The sequence below is a fragment of the Colossoma macropomum genome, unplaced genomic scaffold, assembly GCF_904425465.1.
Source record: "Colossoma macropomum unplaced genomic scaffold, Colossoma_macropomum, whole genome shotgun sequence".
Taxonomy (NCBI): domain Eukaryota; kingdom Metazoa; phylum Chordata; class Actinopteri; order Characiformes; family Serrasalmidae; genus Colossoma; species Colossoma macropomum.
In genome coordinates, this window is record NW_023494803.1 from 209,999 (window position 1) to 227,632 (window position 17,634).

The 17,634-nt window shown below is 39.3% G+C and overlaps 1 protein-coding gene across 1 annotated transcript in view; it reads left to right on the plus strand.

Moving 5' to 3' along the window:
* Positions 1–9,094: 9,094 nt before the first annotated feature.
* The window catches only part of htra1a (HtrA serine peptidase 1a), a 74,692-nt gene continuing 66,152 nt past the window's right edge, over positions 9,095–17,634 (plus strand). Inside the window, exon 1 of the mRNA XM_036593668.1 lies at positions 9,095–9,569. Within this exon, the coding sequence (XP_036449561.1) occupies positions 9,095–9,569 (475 nt within the window). The remainder of the gene's footprint in view (positions 9,570–17,634) is intronic.

The following is a 17,634-nucleotide window of genomic DNA, read 5'->3' on the forward strand; positions in this document are numbered from 1 at the left end:
CAGTGATGCTGATAGGAACCAGGGGTCACGATATCTACAACACAAATATAGCCATTTTATTTACCATCCAAACAAACAATGAACCTAAGAGTGACCAACGTGTTCTGAGATTGTATATTATATATATGTAAGTGATATATAATGATAACGGTGAATCTGTTGAAGAAAAGTCTTTGGGTACTGTTTTGTCTTATCGTATGATGCCCTGTATCTATATATCTATTTTACAATAGTTTTATAAAAAGTTTTAAGAAAATTATCATAAAATAGTGTCTCCTGAATCAGCGTATTCATAACCATATCATGTAAACCTTTCATTAGGCAGCATTATGAGGTATTACACTCTTCAGACGTCTGGTTCCTGTCACCACTTGCATCCCGACTCTTTAATTATGCACAAATTTGGAAAAATTGCCACACAGATCCATCAGCAAGTCCATAGCAGTGTTCCCCGAGGCTGGAGTCAAAAGTTCCTGCTTCTGAGGTCCTACAAGGAGCTCAAAGAGTGCTTGTGTCATTTTATGTATTAACACTTTGGTTTTATCTTTTGTTTGGTAACTTTAACTGTTGATATCTCCTATTTTTGTATTATTTATTATGTGCAAATATGTAAAAGAAAAAAAAATAAAGTTTAAATTTACATGTGTTCAGTTTTGTGTGGCCTCCAAAACTGTGTCCTGTACTTTTTTTGGAAAGACAGCAACAATACAGTCTGTATGTCTGTCTATAAAAGAGATGGATATATATATATATATATATATATAGAGAGAGAGAGAGAGAGAGAGAGAGAGAGAGAGAGAGATATGTAGAGAGATAGATATAGATGTTTATAGAGATATAGATAGAGATGTATAGATAGATAAAGGTATATAGATATATAGAGAGATAGCATGACAGGTAGAAAAAAAAAGCATACTAATTTTACAATGCAACACAAAACAAGTAAATAAAATAAAAATAGACACTTTAAAAACAGTTCATTTCAAATAACAAATAACCATGAAGTCCGTGAGACAACACTGCGATGAAGAAGATCCTGCTGCCCTCTACTGGTCACTAACTGTTAGTACACTTCACCGTTCCACCTGCTTTCTTCCTCATGGACACCCTGAGAAAGCTGAGCACTGCGTGCAGGTCCTGCCAGACTCCGTTACAGGGCGAGTGAAGTCGAAAGCTGTTATAACAGCCTCGAGCTGTCGTTACTGCTGTCATGGCCAGGATGTCATGGTGAGAGGACTGGCATCGGTATGGCTGACATAAGTGTAGATGACGGAGTGGAAAAGTGAGTGACCCTCGGCCTGACCCCGAGCAGACCGCTTTCTCCTGATCCTGCAGGATCGTGGGGCCTCTGGAAAAAGTAGTTAAAGTAATTCTCCAGAGGTTTTCAGCCTAATCTCTCTCTGCTGCACCTTCAACGTAGGGTTGATCATCATAGACAGCAATTTTGTCACGTTTCCATGTACATATTAGCAGTGGGAGTAGGCAGAAATACATATTTGGGTGAGCCTGCTTGGTAGATACAATTTCCAAATGTGGGAACGTCCCACAATATCATTACATCAGGCTACAGCCTATTCCTCACAGCCGTGCATTCAACACTCTTAGCTATTCCAACTATTCCACCTATGGTGATATAAAATAGTAATCAACTTGAAAGCTGGACTCGCATAAACACAACCAACATTTCAACACATTTTACTATATAAAGCATCACCACATGCACAACTTTTGCCCAATGAAGATGACATAACTGAGCACAGCAAACTTAGAGACCTAAACCTAATCATCCTAGGCTAAAGCATACTGCCACGGCAGGCATGGGAAACGTTTATGGTCCATTTATGTCTTACCTTTGATGAGTCAATGTATTAAAGCAGTGTTATTCACTTTGACATTTTTAACACAGTAAAAGAACATTGTGGGTGGGTCATTCTACAGAAACGTCCACTTTTCTATCTCTCCATAGGAGTCACTGGTGTTACCGATTCTCATTGGTGTTGCACATAATAAAGGAACACCAGAGACATTTTTAATGAAACATGCATTTTACAAACGGCTGCTACAGAGCATCAAACCACATGTTGTCAATCATGGAAAATCCACTAAAATATGTAATTTTTTAATTCATTTGTATTTGTAATTTAATCCATTGTATTTGTATTATTTTCACTATGGTACAATACAATATTAATGTTGCAAAGGCCAATATGATAATGATTAAAGGCAAATTTCACCTAAATTTCTACATAATTAAACATCTGAGATGAAAACAGTCACTCAACAAAGTCATTCAGAGTGTTGTGATGTGAAATGGTTCTTCACAGTGAAACGTATGTCTTTACAGTGGTGCTGATGGGAACCAGGGGTCACAATATCTACAACACAAATATAGCCATTTTATTTACCATCCAGAACAAACAATGAACCTAAGAGTGACCAGCGGGTCTGAGATTGTATATGTAATGATGGTGAATCTTTTTTTAAGAAAAATCTTTGGGTACTTTTTGGGTACTCCAGCAGCACTGCTGTGTCTGATCCACTCAGACCAGCACAACACACACTAACACACCCCCACCAAGTCAGTGTTACTGCAGTGCTGAGAATGATCCACCATCCAAATAGTACCTGCTCTGTGAGGGTCCATGGGGGTCCTGACCACTGAAGAAGAGGGTAAAAGGGGGCTAACAAAGTATCAGAGAAACAGATGGACTACAGTCTGTAACTGTAGAACTACAAAGTGCACCTATATAGTAAGTGGAGCTGATAAAATGGACAATGAGTGTAGAAACAAGGAGGTGGTCATAATGTTATGCCTGATCAGTGTATTGCAAACACAGTATGTTGTGCTGTATTGTCTCTACTTTATAATAAACTTTTTTTTTGGGGTCTTTTACCCAAAAGCTCTCATAACCACAGTATCAATAAACCAGCCCAGTCCTCATACAGGCTCTTCTGTAGCAGTGATTGATGAGCCTCTGACATATTACTGGCCACCAAAGACACATAACCTGGTGAGTGGCTCTGGTTTTATGAGGTGGTGCTGCTCTGCAGGGGAGCAAATGCTTCTTTATGCGCTAAATGGAGTTACACAATAACTGACGCTCTGTAGACGGACTGTGTCCACTGGACTTTAATTCAAAAAGTACTGACTCACCACCACCACTAACACTGCAGCCCATCTGTTATTACAATAGTCTATTAACTTACAATACACAGTCAATTATTATTGTAACTAGAATTTGTTATTTATTAGTCCTTTGTGAGTCGGTGTTTATTGTTGTGTCAGTGATGTGTTTCACTTCTGTTGCCGTTGCTGTGATTGGAGGAGCCAAACACAACATTCTTGCCTTGGCTGGACAATTCTGTTCTATTCTATTCTATTCTGTTCTATATTTGTTCTCTTTTGTTGTACTGTATTCTATTTTAAACTATATGAAGTTTAATTCTGTTTTATTCTAATCTATTGTATTATGTTATATTCTATTCTGTTCTAGTTTGTTCTGTTCTATTCTAGTTTATTCTGTTCTGTTCTATTCTAGTTTATTCTGTTCTGTTCTGTTCTATTCTAGTTTATTCTGTTCTATTCTGTTCTATTCTAGTTTATTCTGTTCTGTTCTGTTCTAGTTTGTTCTATTCTGTTCTAGTTTGTTTTGTTCTGTTCTATTCTAGTTTGTTCTGTTCTAGTTTGTTTTGTTCTGTTCTATTCTAGTTTATTCTGTTCTGTTCTATTCTAGTTTGTTCTATTCTGTTCTAGTTTGTTTTGTTCTGTTCTGTTCTAGTTTGTTTTGTTCTGTTCTATTCTAGTTTATTCTGTTCTGTTCTATTCTAGTTTGTTCTATTCTGTTCTAGTTTGTTTTGTTCTGTTCTGTTCTAGTTTGTTCTGTTCTATTCTAGTTTGTTCTATTCTGTTCTAGTTTGTTTTGTTCTGTTCTATTCTAGTTTGTTCTGTTCTATTCTGTTCTAGTTTGTTTTGTTCTGTTCTATTCTAGTTTATTCTGTTCTGTTCTATTCTAGTTTGTTCTATTCTGTTCTAGTTTGTTTTGTTCTGTTCTGTTCTAGTTTGTTCTGTTCTATTCTAGTTTGTTCTGTTCTGTTCTAGTTTGTTCTGTTCTATTCTGTTCTAGTTTGTTTTGTTCTGTTCTATTCTAGTTTGTTCTGTTCTGTTCTAGTTTGTTCCGTTCTATTCTGTTCTAGTTTGCTCTGTTCTGTTCTATTCTAGTTTGTTCTGTTCTGTTCTATTCTAGTTTGTTGTGTTCTATTCTGTTCTAGTTTGTTTTGTTCTGTTCTATTCTAGTTTGTTCTGTTCTATCCTGTTTTAGTTTGTTCTGTTCTATTCTGTTCTAGTTTGCTTTGTTCTATTCTGTTCTATTCTAGTTTGTTCTGTTCTATTCTGTTCTAGTTTGCTTTGTTCTGTTCTATTCTAGTTCGTTCTGTTCTATTCTGTTCTATTCTGTTCTAGTTTGTTCTGTTCTATTCTGTTCTAGTTTGCTTTGTTCTGTTCTATTCTAGTTTGTTCTGTTCTGTTCTGTTCTATTCTAGTTTGTTCTGTTCTGTTCTATTCTAGTTTGTTCTGTTCTATTCTAGTTTGTTCTGTTCTGTTCTATTCTAGTTTGATCTACTCTGTTCTGTTCTATCCTGTTCTGTTGTATTCTAGCTTGTTCTATGTTGTTCTGTTGTGCTGTTCTTTTCTGTTGTTATATTCATTTCAACTCAATTCTAATATAATATATTGCATTAATTTCTAATCTATTCTGTTGTAGTCTGTTATATTACGTTCTATTATATTCTAATATATTATAATATGTTCTATTCTGTTCTATTCTATTGAGTTGACTCTTCTGCTGTAATTATTAGTGAAATGAAGTTGTTAAATATTAGGTGCTTAAACTAGCGCTGTGTGATTAGAATTAGCAGTTAGTCATCTTTATGTATGAACGCCACACACACAGGCCCAAACAGAATGTCTCGCGCTTTGTTTAGTGTCTCAAAAGCAAAATCAACATTACAGTGATGAAGATATGATGACAATGGTAGATGATTCATTCACATCCTGGGAGGACACGGCCTTCACCAGGTCTCTTTGAATACTCTTTCAATACATCAGATTCAGGGACGGTTCTGAAACACAGCCAACACTACAAAACGCTTCTCTGCATGGCGTGTGCAGTTACACATTTCCACCAGAGAGGTCTCCAAATCCCCAAAGGTTTTTAAAGGTTTGACCTTGAAAGTTTTAAGCTTTTCGAGAACAACACAAGAGTACAGGTCAAACACAGCTAGCCTTAGGACAGCCATTCTGTTGGTCAGTTCTATTGGTCAGTTGCTGACTGGGACTTTAAATGGTAACAGGTGAGCCACTGCACAACATATTCTTTTATAATTGTTATCCCTAACATTGGCCTTTACAATTGGCTGCAATTTGCATGAGCCCTCTAACCAATCACAGTAGTTTTGTGAGCATCCTGACCAATTATGGTGACAGAGAGTTTCTGCAGGTGTTCCGATTAACCAAGGTGTTCATGATCTCCAACAAAAGTCCACTATTTTGGTGAAAATAATGCAGCTGCACATTGTTGATTCCTAAACATATTTTATCTTGCAATATCTTTTAATATACCTCAATACTAGCATACTGTCCATATTGTGGAGCCCTACGCTTTTGGTTCCCCAAAGAACTTTCAGAGGAAACAACTGTTTTAAAGTTTAAAGAACCTCCAAATAACTTTCTGTACCAATTAAGCTTTGCCCTAGAACTGTATGCCCAAGAAAGGACCATTCATGAAACCCTATTTTTTAAGCATGTAGCCGTGCAAATTGCTTCGTAAATAAAACCCCTGTAAGTCGATGCTGGGAGTAGAACAGCATTCATTCAGTCCAGCTCTTTCCCCCGGTCCCTTTATGCCCCTGTACCTCTGCATGGGCCTACAGTTAAACGACTGCTTACGGCCCCCTGCTTAGCTGTAACTACTGAGCTGTGGGCGCTCAGTGGAGAATCACAGCACAGTGAAAGCTTTGTCCCAAATACAGTATATTAAAATAGTTTATCACCACCAGGGACGAAACTGATGGAGGTTTTATGGTGTAAACTTATCTCATTCTGTACAGCTAAGTGTTTGGGGAAACGAGTTGCAGATGTGTTGAGAGTCTGAATGGATTTCATTCTCACTGGGTTCTGGAAGTTCATATAATTTATATCGTACCTGCTTCTCAAATGGTTATACCAAGTTACACAGCACAATATCCAGTGCCAACACCAAGTATGTTCAATTTACACTGAAGCTTGTTGCTTTGATAATTCAGAAGTGTGCAAATGTGTTGAAATGTTCTTACTGCTTTGCACGGCAGCTTATAGAAAACACTTTCATAGTTATATCTACCTTGTGTGAACTACGTAGTGCATAGCTGTTAACTGCTGATGTAAGCATTGATAAAAGAGATTTTAGAGTGTTTATCAGATGAGAAATACACTATATGCACAAAAGTATTGGGACACACCTCTAAGGCCCTAGTCCAGCAGTTCTGATGCCTGAAGCCCCAGAATGTAACTGCTGCTCCATTTAAGGTGGAACGGGAAAATTCAAACTAGAAGCTGGTGAATATCTGACTTCAGCTTCATATCACTGAAGAATTAGGGGTGGGTGATAATAAATAATTGCCCCCCCTCTTTGAAGGCATATGATGCCCTAAATGTAACTAAAGCCCAGCAGTGAGGAGCTGAACTTTACCCTCCTCTGCTGTCACTGCAGACTGGCAGGGTCGCCTACAGAGCAGCGCTGGTAGCTGTTAATGTTTTCAACCACTTAGGGTGACACTTGAAAACAAGGGTTAGGGGTAAATCATTGCATTCAGGTGTTTCATTCAGTCTCATTGCCACAGGTGTATAAAATCAAGCACCGAGCCATGCAGTCTGCCTTTACACATTGGTGGAAGAAGGGGTCTAAAGAGCTCACTGAATTCAAGGTGGTACTGTAATAGGCCAGCGTTGCAACAAGTCAGTTTGTGAAATTTCTTCCCTCCTAGATTTTCCATGATCAACTGTGTGTGTATTATTGAAAAGTGGAAGCGTTTAGGAACCACAGCAACTCAGCCACGAAGCGTCAGACCACGGAAGGTTACAGAGCGGGTCGCCGAGTGCTGAGGAGCACAGAGCATAAAAGACACCAACGCTCTGCTGATCAAATAGTCCTTTGTGAGTCGGTGTTTATTGTTATGTCAGTGATGTGTTTCACTTCTGTTGCCGTTGCTGTGATTGGAGGAGCCAAACACAACATTCTTGCCTTGGCTGATGGACAGTCAGTCCGATGGACGATTTTGGGTTTGGAGAACGTTACCTGCCTGACTGCACTGTGCCAGCTGTAAAGTTTGGTGGAGGAGGCATAATGCTATGGGGTTGGCCTAGAACCCTTAGTTCCAGTGAAGGGAAATCTTAATGCTTCAGCACCAAGACATTTTGGACAATTCTGCGCTTCCAACTTTGTGGGAACAGTTTGGAGAAGAACCTTTCCTGTTCCAGCATGACTGAGCCCCAGTGCATGAAGCAGCTCCATAAAGGCCTGGCTGGGTGAGTTTGGTGTGGAAGAACTTGACTGACCCTCACAGAGCCCTGACCTCAACCCCATCCAACACCTTTGGGATGAACTAGAACAGAGATTGTGAGCCAGACCCTCTCACCCAACATCAGTGTCTGACCTCACAGATGCTCTTCTGGATGAATGGGCAGAAATTCCCACAGACACTCCAACATTTTGTAGAAGCTTCCCAGAAGAGTGGAAGCTGTTAGAGCTGAAAAGGGGGACCAGCTCCATATTAATGACTATGGATTTAGAATGGGATTCATAAAAGCTCCTGTAGGTGTCCCAATACTTTTGTCCATATAGTGTATCGTGCGTTACCTGTTTTGAGAATATGACTTCTGAAAGGACAAGTGTTCAAGCAACTTCTTCACTGTATGACCTCTTCCCTGAGATTTTTGTTTTTTGTTTTGTTTTGTTTTAGACCACTTTTATCTTTCATTAACAATTCAGGTAATGACTTTCTGTAAAAGAGCTTTCAGAGGCATTAAACTCTTCAGATGTCTGGTTCCCATCACCACCACTGAGAACAATTCTCTGTAAGTTTCTCTAGAATTGAACATCTCACACCACTCTGACTGACTTTGTGTGTTAATTGGTGTACATGAGTTTCCATTATTTGTTCGCTACATTAGCCTCGTAGCTCCAGTGCAAAACTTACACACTAAATGTTCCTTGACTGGTCGACTATTTAGGGCGAGATCATTTAGATTCTGGCTGAACTTTAATTTAAGTTCACATAGTTTCATGCGCCGCTGTTGGAGGTCATGAAGGCATCGTGAGGCATAACTGCAGGCAGACCCCCTTCTTGGGCAGGAGGAGAGAGAGAGAGAGAGAGAGAGAAGGAAAGAAAGAAAGAGCGAGAGAGAGAAGAGAGAGGTAAAGAGAGAAGAGAGAAGGAAAGAAAAAGAACAAAAGAAAGAGAGAGGAGAGGTAAAGAGAGAGAGTTAGAAAGAAAGAGTGAGAGAGAAGGAAAGAAAGAGAAACAGCAAGCGAGTGAGAGAGGAGAGAGGTAGAAAAACAGCGGTAAAAAGAGAGAAAGAAAGAGAAGGAAAGAGAGAGAAGTAGAAAGAGAGAGGTAAAGAGAGAGAGAAGGAAAGCAAGAGAAAAAGTGAGCAAGTGAGAGACGTAGAAAGAGAGAGAGAGAGAGAGGGAAGGAAGGAAAAAAAGAGCGAGCGAGTGAGAGAGAGAAAGTTAGAGAGAGAGAGAAAAAAAAACAAGCGAGTGAGAGAGAGAGAAAGAGAGAAACGAGCGAGTGAGAGAGAGAGAGAGAGAGAGAGAGGTAGAAAGAAAGAGAGAAAGAAAGAAGAGACGGGGATAAAGAGAGAGATTGAAGGACAGTAAGGGCGAGCGAGCGAAAGAAAGAGCGAGAGAGAGAGAGAGAGTGAGAGTAAAAAAAACGCTGCGCCAGCGAAATCACAGTCGTGAACGCGCCCGCGCCCCGCGTGCACGCGCCCCTCCAAAACCGTCAGGGCCGAGCTCTCCTGCCTGTTTTCGAGTTTGGCTGCTGAAGCTGAAGCGCCATGTGGGCCGTGTTACTGATGTGCGTGTGCGCCGCGTGCGCCTCTGGGGTCGCAGACGCGCGTGTCAGTAAGCGCTACGTGATCGGCGGCTGCCCGGGCCACTGCGACCAGACCATGTGTCCGGCCATGCCCAAGCTGTGCACCACCGGGCAGGTGCTGGACCAGTGCGGCTGCTGCCTCGTGTGCGCGTCCGGCGTGGGCGAGGCGTGCGGCGGCGTGGGCAAGCTGGGCGACCCGGTGTGCGCGGAGGGGCTGGAGTGCTCGGTGAGCGGCGGCGGGGTGGGCTACACGGCCACGGTGAGGCGCAGAGGCCAGAGCGGCGTGTGCGTGTGCAGGAGCGGCGAGTACGAGCCCGTCTGCGGCAGCGACGGACAGACGTACAGGAGCGAGTGCGAGCTGAGGCGCGCCAGCGAGAGAGCGCGGAGACTCCAGCAGCCGCCCGTGCTGCTCGTCCAGCGCGGCGCGTGCTACCAAGGTAAGAGCGCACGCGCACAGGTCAGTTTAGGCTAATTTACTGAATTCATCAAACTCGCACTGCATGACTTTTCAGAGTCTCTATCGTGCGGAAGCCGCAAAGGGCCATGGGTTCGCCTCTGCTTTTGACTCCGTAATAACGACTTATTTCATTTGCTTTCTCGAGATCTCGCCATATTTGTCGTTATCACTGCAAAACGAATGTTGTTTCTGGAGATCTCGAGCATTAGAAGGTACATTGTTTTGATAGCGTTCCTTATATCGTGATAATGTAATAAATGTCGTGAGATCTCGAGAAAACAACATTCGTTGTGTCGTGATAATTATATAATTTTAAGAAAACAAATAAAAATATCTCAGGAAAAAAAACATGCAAATCCAAATTTCATTTGTTTTCTTGAGATCTTGCGATATTTGTCATGAATGCTGTTTTCTCGAGATCTTGCGATATTTGTCATAAATGCTGTTTTCTCGAGATCTTGTGATATTTGTCGTGAATGTTGTTTTCTTGGCATCTCTTGCATTACAACAGACGTCATGTTGCTTAAGTTTCTTTATGTTGTGATAATGGGATCAATTTCTTGAGATCTCGAGAAAATAACATTCATGGTGTTGTGATAATTGTACAGTATTTCAAGTAAGCAAATAAAACATCGGTTATGTTATTATACTGACTTAAATAACTTGGGATCTTGAGAAAGCAATTGAAAATAACCTGTTATCATGAAGAACAGAGTAAAAATGCATGCAAATCCACAAGCTTTTAGTATGGAAACCCTAAAGCACCATGGATCCTTTTTGACTGCATTTTTCCATGATAGCGAGTTATTTTCATTTGTTTTCTTGAGATCCTCTTATATTTGTGGTGATTACTGCTAAACCCAAAGTTCCCAAGATCTCAAGTGTTATAACAGACCTTGTTTTGATAACGTTTGTGATGTGATAATATAATAAATATCTTTAGATCTCGAGAAAACAACATTCATTGTGTCATGATAATTATATATATATAAAAAAAGAAAAGAAATAAAAATATCACGTTATTACAGACAAATAGAGTAAAAAACAGGCAAATCCATTGCAGATGCTCTAAAAGGCCAGTGATTCACGTCTGTTTTTAGTAGTTATTTTCATTTGTTTTCTCAAGATCTCATATAATGTTACAGACATTGTTCTGACGTTTGTTATATCATGATAATGGAATAACTATCTTGAGATCTCAAGATATATTTTGAGATGCAGTGTGTCATGATAATTATACAACCTTGAGCAAATGAAAATACCTCGCTTTCAAATCTGTGCAAGTTCACGACCGAAAGGATTTGCATTATTTTAATTCCCTTTTTTGTGATACGGTTATTTTCTTGTTTTCTCAAGATCTTGAGTTATTTATATCACTATCACGACGTAAAGAATGTTATCTCAATAAAACACTATCTGTTATGTTGTGATACTGACATAAATACTGCAAGATCTCACGAAAACAAATGAAAATAACTATCATGGAAAATCAGAGGGAAAAAAAACGTGCAAATCCACTAGTCGAGTGGTCTTTAATGACTTGACTTGGAGAGCCAGAGTGGCCCTTTAGGGCTTCCATAGTTAAGGGCTTCCTTTGTATGTATTCAGTATCAGTAAATTTCAGTTCAGTTTATTCAGTGAGGAGACAAATACAGGCAACCAGAGGGGAGAATGTGTTTGGAGGCACTGGGTTCTTAACCCTTGTGTGGTGTTCAGGTCTGTGGGACCCGTTTTCAATGTTTACCAAAAGAAAAAATTATGTGATTTATTATTATTTCACCCTCAGATTCTTGGCCTTTGATCATTTTGATCATAAAATAACCCATTTTCAGTGTCTTCACTCTGTTCACCCCCCACACATTTATATTACACGTGTGGTGTTGGGCTGAACCCGCGGGGAGTAAAAGTGTGGAGGTGCTGTGTCCTTCACTCTGTTCTCCTCCTACATGGCCTGCTGTTAGTGTGTGTGTGTGTGTGTGTGAGGGTGGACAACATGGACAGGCTGCTGACTGGCTACAGCTGCTAAAAGAGGAACCCTACACTGGACACCTATATATTTTAAACATCTGGTATTTTTACATAAATTATTACGGCTCTTTTAATTTAAACAAACAATAATTTGGTGGGTCCAGCAGACCACTGAGTAACAAACACCCAAACACCACACAAGGATTGATAAAAAAGTTATTCTTCAGTAAGTTTCTTAATTTCTTTATAACTTTTCTCCTAAAGGGGATTCCACAGAGTTTTCAAAGAGAGCCTGGGGTGGGAGGCGTGTTTGGGCTCTATTTACCTGTGTTGTTTGTTTGTTGGTTGGTTCTGTAAAATGGTGAGCTGGAACAGGGACATGTACACAACAAACAAACAAACAAGCAAACAAAAGCAGCATGATATGAAACCGAAAACCGCAGACTCACTGCTTAATGACGTACTTATTAAGTGACCCTTATTAGTCGGCCAACAGGGAAATTCACCTCCCCATTTTGACCCATCCATGCAGTAAAACACCACATACACACTAGTGAACACACACACGCTAGGGGGCAGTGAGCACATTTGCCCGGAGCGGTGGGCAGCCCTATCCACAGCGCCTGGGGAGCAGTTGGGGGTTAGGTGCCTTGCTCACGGGCACTTCAGTCATGTACTGTCGGCTCAGGGGATCAAACCGGTGACCTTCCGGTCACAAAGCTGGTTCCCTAACCTCCAGCAAGCGTATTTACACACTGACAGCATCTGAAATGTTTACAATATATGTAATGTTTCTCATTGTGTACCTGCATAAAATGTTTCAAGTGAAATGACCAATGAAATAAAAGCATTTGACCACTTTACGTATGCCAAGTATTTAGAAAGAAGTTGAATTAAGAGTACGGTATAGCAAAAATGTCACGTCACAATACTTCAGGACCAATTATATTCACTTTGTAGTGAAACATGCATTTGTTGGTGTGTTCTTTAAGCACTGATGGTGTCAACGATATGCTCAGAAAAGCATATTGTGACATAATTTATCACAATAATCACACTTATGGTCAAATTGCCCAGCCCTATATTAAATAATCTTAATATTCTCACCACAATCTGACAATGAGGAACATTAGCTCTAGAAGCTGAGGGGGAGGTGGTGATGTGGGACGGTGTATTCCGGGGTCTATTTAACACTGCTTTGGCATTTTCTGCTTTTGACTTAGTCCTGACTTTGTGGCATTTGCCTCATAGCAAAATTGCTGCAAGATCAGTCTAGTCTAGCCGGGCTGCCCTGTGTTTGTGTCTGGTCTTGTATTTGGCTGTTTGTGGAGACCAAATGTCTACAGGATGATGGAAAACATGAAGATTTTGCCATTGTGGTGGCATCTGGCTGTTCCCATGAGGAAATAATGCGTTTACTTTGGTTAAGGTTAAGGTCTAGACATAGCACCGTTTAGATGTAGTCATGCAGGAGGAAATGGAAACGCACCACAAAGCCAGCAATACAAACACGTGGACGTGCTATAGTTACTAGCTCCAGTAACAGAGTGAAAATATGAACTTGGACTTTATTGGACGCTTTATTACTCATATTGTTTTCTAGGGCACTTTAACTTCTAATTGACCCATAGTTTTAGGCTACTCTGTCCCAGTGGTTTGGTACGTAATAAGCATGGATATGCTGTCTGAGACAACTAGAACTTTAAAATGTGCCATGATATGTAAAAAGTTCACATATATGGCTGTTTAACACGATGGAAAGGTAACGAAATTACACTAAAAGCTAATTCTGAACAGCCGTGCAAATAAAACTCCTTAATTTCTCAACAAATTGGCTGACGAAGTGAAAATAACACAAAATTTTTCACAAAGGCAAGTTGCACAGATATTACAAATTAAAGAAGGATTCCAATGAACTTTCAAGATTTTTGTATAATTCAATTATTAAGAAGTAAATAAAGTCAGTCAGAGCAAATAAAACCTCTAAAAGCTCCCTAACAGGATGTTATTACGTTAAATGATTACAAGTATATTGTTTATACATATATACGTATATATTATATATATATGTTATATATACATATATATATATATATATATATATATATATATATATATATATATATATATATATATTTGAGTCCAAAAGCCTAAGACCGCATTGAACATTTGCTGTTTTTTCATTTAAATGTGGAAATAAACAAGAGTTTTAAAATCTTTATAAATTTGAAAACAAAGAAAAGTTCCAGTTGAAAATTAAAATTAAGAAGAATGTTTGAAAATTTGCACCATTCCTTGATCACAAATGTGTGAAATGGACCATGTTAAGGCCTTTGTAAAAAGACGGTCAGATTTGTTTTTAGTCTTATTCCTTCAGTTGAAACTTGTGTTCAGACTCTCAGGCTGATTTGATATATATATATATATCGCTGCTGTCGAAAGAAAACCTTGCATCTACATTTTGTCGTTTTTCAGATTTTGACATAATTTGAAAATACCTGTTGCCCTTTACATTGTGTATAAATTTCACGATGAATGGACCAAAAGAAACGACCCAAAACGACTTGTAAAAAGTCTGGTTCCACTGACTTGCATTAAAATTATGTATATTGAAGTGCCAACTTCATGGTGGTGAAAAGTCATGGTGGTGAAACTCCATCGAACAGTCTGAAAACCACTCCTATAGTGACACTACATTTAAAATATGGAAAACAGTAGAGATTGTCAGCATGCTGGGTCACTACAGCAACCAGAAAAACTGTGCTGTTTTCCAGATTTGCGGTTTTCCCACCATATTAGGCTGCACGGATTGAAATTGTGTCAGGTACGTTTTTTGGGCTACTTTCTAAATTTACTGCTTCTGAAAGGTTTGACAGTTCGGTACTTCGATTGCAGACAGTACAAAATGAAAAGAAATCGTCTTTTGAATGCATTTTGAAAAAGGGCAGAAGAGTGTGGCACGTTTGGTGGCACATCACTAATAACTAGCTCAAGGTCACATCCTGACCATTCTAAACTCGAAGGAGGGCATACATGCGTATAATATCGCAAAGAGATCTCTGTAAGTCAACACTGGGAACTATCAGTTAAAAAACATAAAGTTCTTACATATAATACAAAACTCAGAATACACATGTAGGTTCACTGGTTGTTTGGATAGTGAACAAAATTTGTGTTGTAGACATCGCAGCCCCTGATTTCCATCATCAACACCGTAAAGAAAGATAAGCATCTTTGTCTATTTTAACTCAAACCACTCTGAATGACTTTGTTTACATGTCATTGATTGACTTATGCAGAAAATGAGAAATATTGATGGAGTTCTTCTGTAATAACTACTGCTTGGAACACTAATAGCTTACAAAAGTAAGAGCTTTGCTGTTACCAAAGTGGTTGCTATGGGGTTGAAAAGATCTGACCCTTTAGAATCTTTTTTTAGAATCAAAATTCTAGAAAATGCTGAAGAGTTAATGCTAGCAGTAGCTATTTTGATCAGCCGCGTAGGGCGTAACTTAATATGCCCCTTAATGAATATAAAATGCAGTAGAAATCTTTAATGTTAGGGTTATACTGAATGATCAAATATGAGCGTGAAGTTCAATTAAACCATTAATGTAATGCTAATTGTCTAAGAGCTACTAATGTAGCTAGTTTTTCCATAGTGTTTCTGTGTGCTAGCTAGGCTAGTCTTGCTAATCATGGTCAGGTCATCTAGTCACAGTATAGCCAGTACTTCAGAGTACACTACACCGCTGTTCTGTCCACTTCGGCAAATGTTGTAGTGTTTGTGTCCCGTGGTGGCAGCTGACATTCACACAATATCTCCACCCTTCTGGTGCATTAGTCACCGGCTTTCATCATCTGGAAAACAATACACCCATTTGAGAGTGTTTTCTTTTGTTTCCTGATAACAGCTTCCAACTGTAATGGGAGAATATACAGTCCAGCGCAGCAAACCAGCAGCAGATTCCGCTGGCAGATTCCACTTACTTGTATAAGAGCAGGGTAGGGTTACATTTTGAAAGGAAAGTATTTAGAATACTGTTACTTTTTACATTTTAGGATACTTTTAGAAAACTTACCCATAAATAAATATATACATACAATCTTTAAATGACACCGGTTATTGATCTCAGTGTTACTGAGCTCTGCTAAAGCCTGAGTAGACTGATAAATCAATGTGATCAGTTATTAATCTCAGCGTTACTGAGCTCTGCTAAAGCCTGAGTAGACTGATAAATCAATGTGTTGATCGGTTATTAATCTCAGCGTTACTGAGCTCTGCTGAAGCCTGAGTAGACTGATAAATCAATGTGATCAGTTATTAATCTCAGCGTTACTGAGCTCTGCTAAAGCCTGAGTAGACTGATAAATCAATGTGATCAGTTATTAATCTCAGCGTTACTGAGCTCTGCTAAAGCCTGAGTAGACTGATAAATCAATGTGATCAGTTATTAATCTCAGCGTTACTGAGTTCTGCTAAAGCCTGAGTAGACTGATAAATCAATGTGATCAGTTATTAATCTCAGCGTTACTGAGCTCTGCTAAAGCCTGAGTAGACTGATAAATCAATGTGATCAGTTATTAATCTCAGCGTTACTGAGTTCTGCTAAAGCCTGAGTAGACTGATAAATCAATGTGATCAGTTATTAATCTCAGCGTTACTGAGTTCTGCTAAAGCCTGAGTAGACTGATAAATCAATGTGATCAGTTATTAATCTCAGCGTTACTGAGCTCTGCTAAAGCCTGAGTAGTCTGATAAATCAATGTGATCGGTTATTAATCTCAGTCTTACTGAGCTCTGCTAAAGCCTGAGTAGACTGATAAATCAATGTGATCGGTTATTAATCTCAGTGTTACTGAGTTCTGCTAAAGCCTGAGTAGACTGATAAATCAATGTGATCGGTTATTAATCTCAGTGTTACTGAGTTCTGCTAAAGCCTGAGTAGTCTGATAAATCAATGTGATCGGTTATTAATCTCAGTGTTACTGAGCTCTGCTAAAGCCTGAGTAGACTGATAAATCAATGTGATCGGTTATTAATCTCAGCGTTACTGAGCTCTGCTAAAGCCTGAGTAGACTGATAAATCAATGTGATCAGTTATTAATCTCAGCGTTACTGAGCTCTGCTAAAGCCTGAGTAGACTGATAAATCAATGTGATCAGTTATTGATCTCAGCGTTACTGAGCTCTGCTAAAGCCTGAGTAGTCTGATAAATCAATGTGATCGGTTATTAATCTCAGTCTTACTGAGCTCTGCTAAAGCCTGAGTAGACTGATAAATCAATGTGATCGGTTATTAATCTCAGTGTTACTGAGTTCTGCTAAAGCCTGAGTAGACTGATAAATCAATGTGATCAGTTATTAATCTCAGTGTTACTGAGCTCTGCTGAAGCCTGAGTAGACTGATAAATCAATGTGATCGGTTATTAATCTCAGCGTTACTGAGCTCTGCTAAAGCCTGAGTAGACTGATAAATCAATGTGATCGGTTATTAATCTCAGCGTTACTGAGCTCTGCTAAAGCCTGAGTAGACTGATAAATCAATGTGATCAGTTATTAATCTCAGCGTTACTGAGCTCTGCTAAAGCCTGAGTAGACTGATAAATCAATGTGATGATCAGAATAATAATAGTATTACTGAGCTTATTTGAGGGATGTTCAAACTCCTGCTAGGCTAGAACTGAAGCACTGAGAGAGAAAATAATATTGAGCATTTCGAGCTGAATTTTTCATGGAACGTAATAGCAAAAGAAATACAGGAAGAAAGCTGCCAACCAGTAACAGTGACAGGATAGGGTGATGGAAGGAGGAGGGGTTTCAGGCATGGTCCTCCCCCAAATTTCAGTTATTTCTTAACTCTGTTTAAAATCAACACAATGGTAATCATAACACATTTTTCTGTTATATTGTGATGTATTTCTGAGAGACATGGTATCAAAGACTAGCTAGAGCTAGCTGAGCGTTTTCACTCAATAGCCACGTTTACATGCAGCCTATTAATTCGTTAATAATCCGACTAATAGCACAATCGGAATAGAATAGGATTCAACAGGAATCCATGTATACACTTCAAT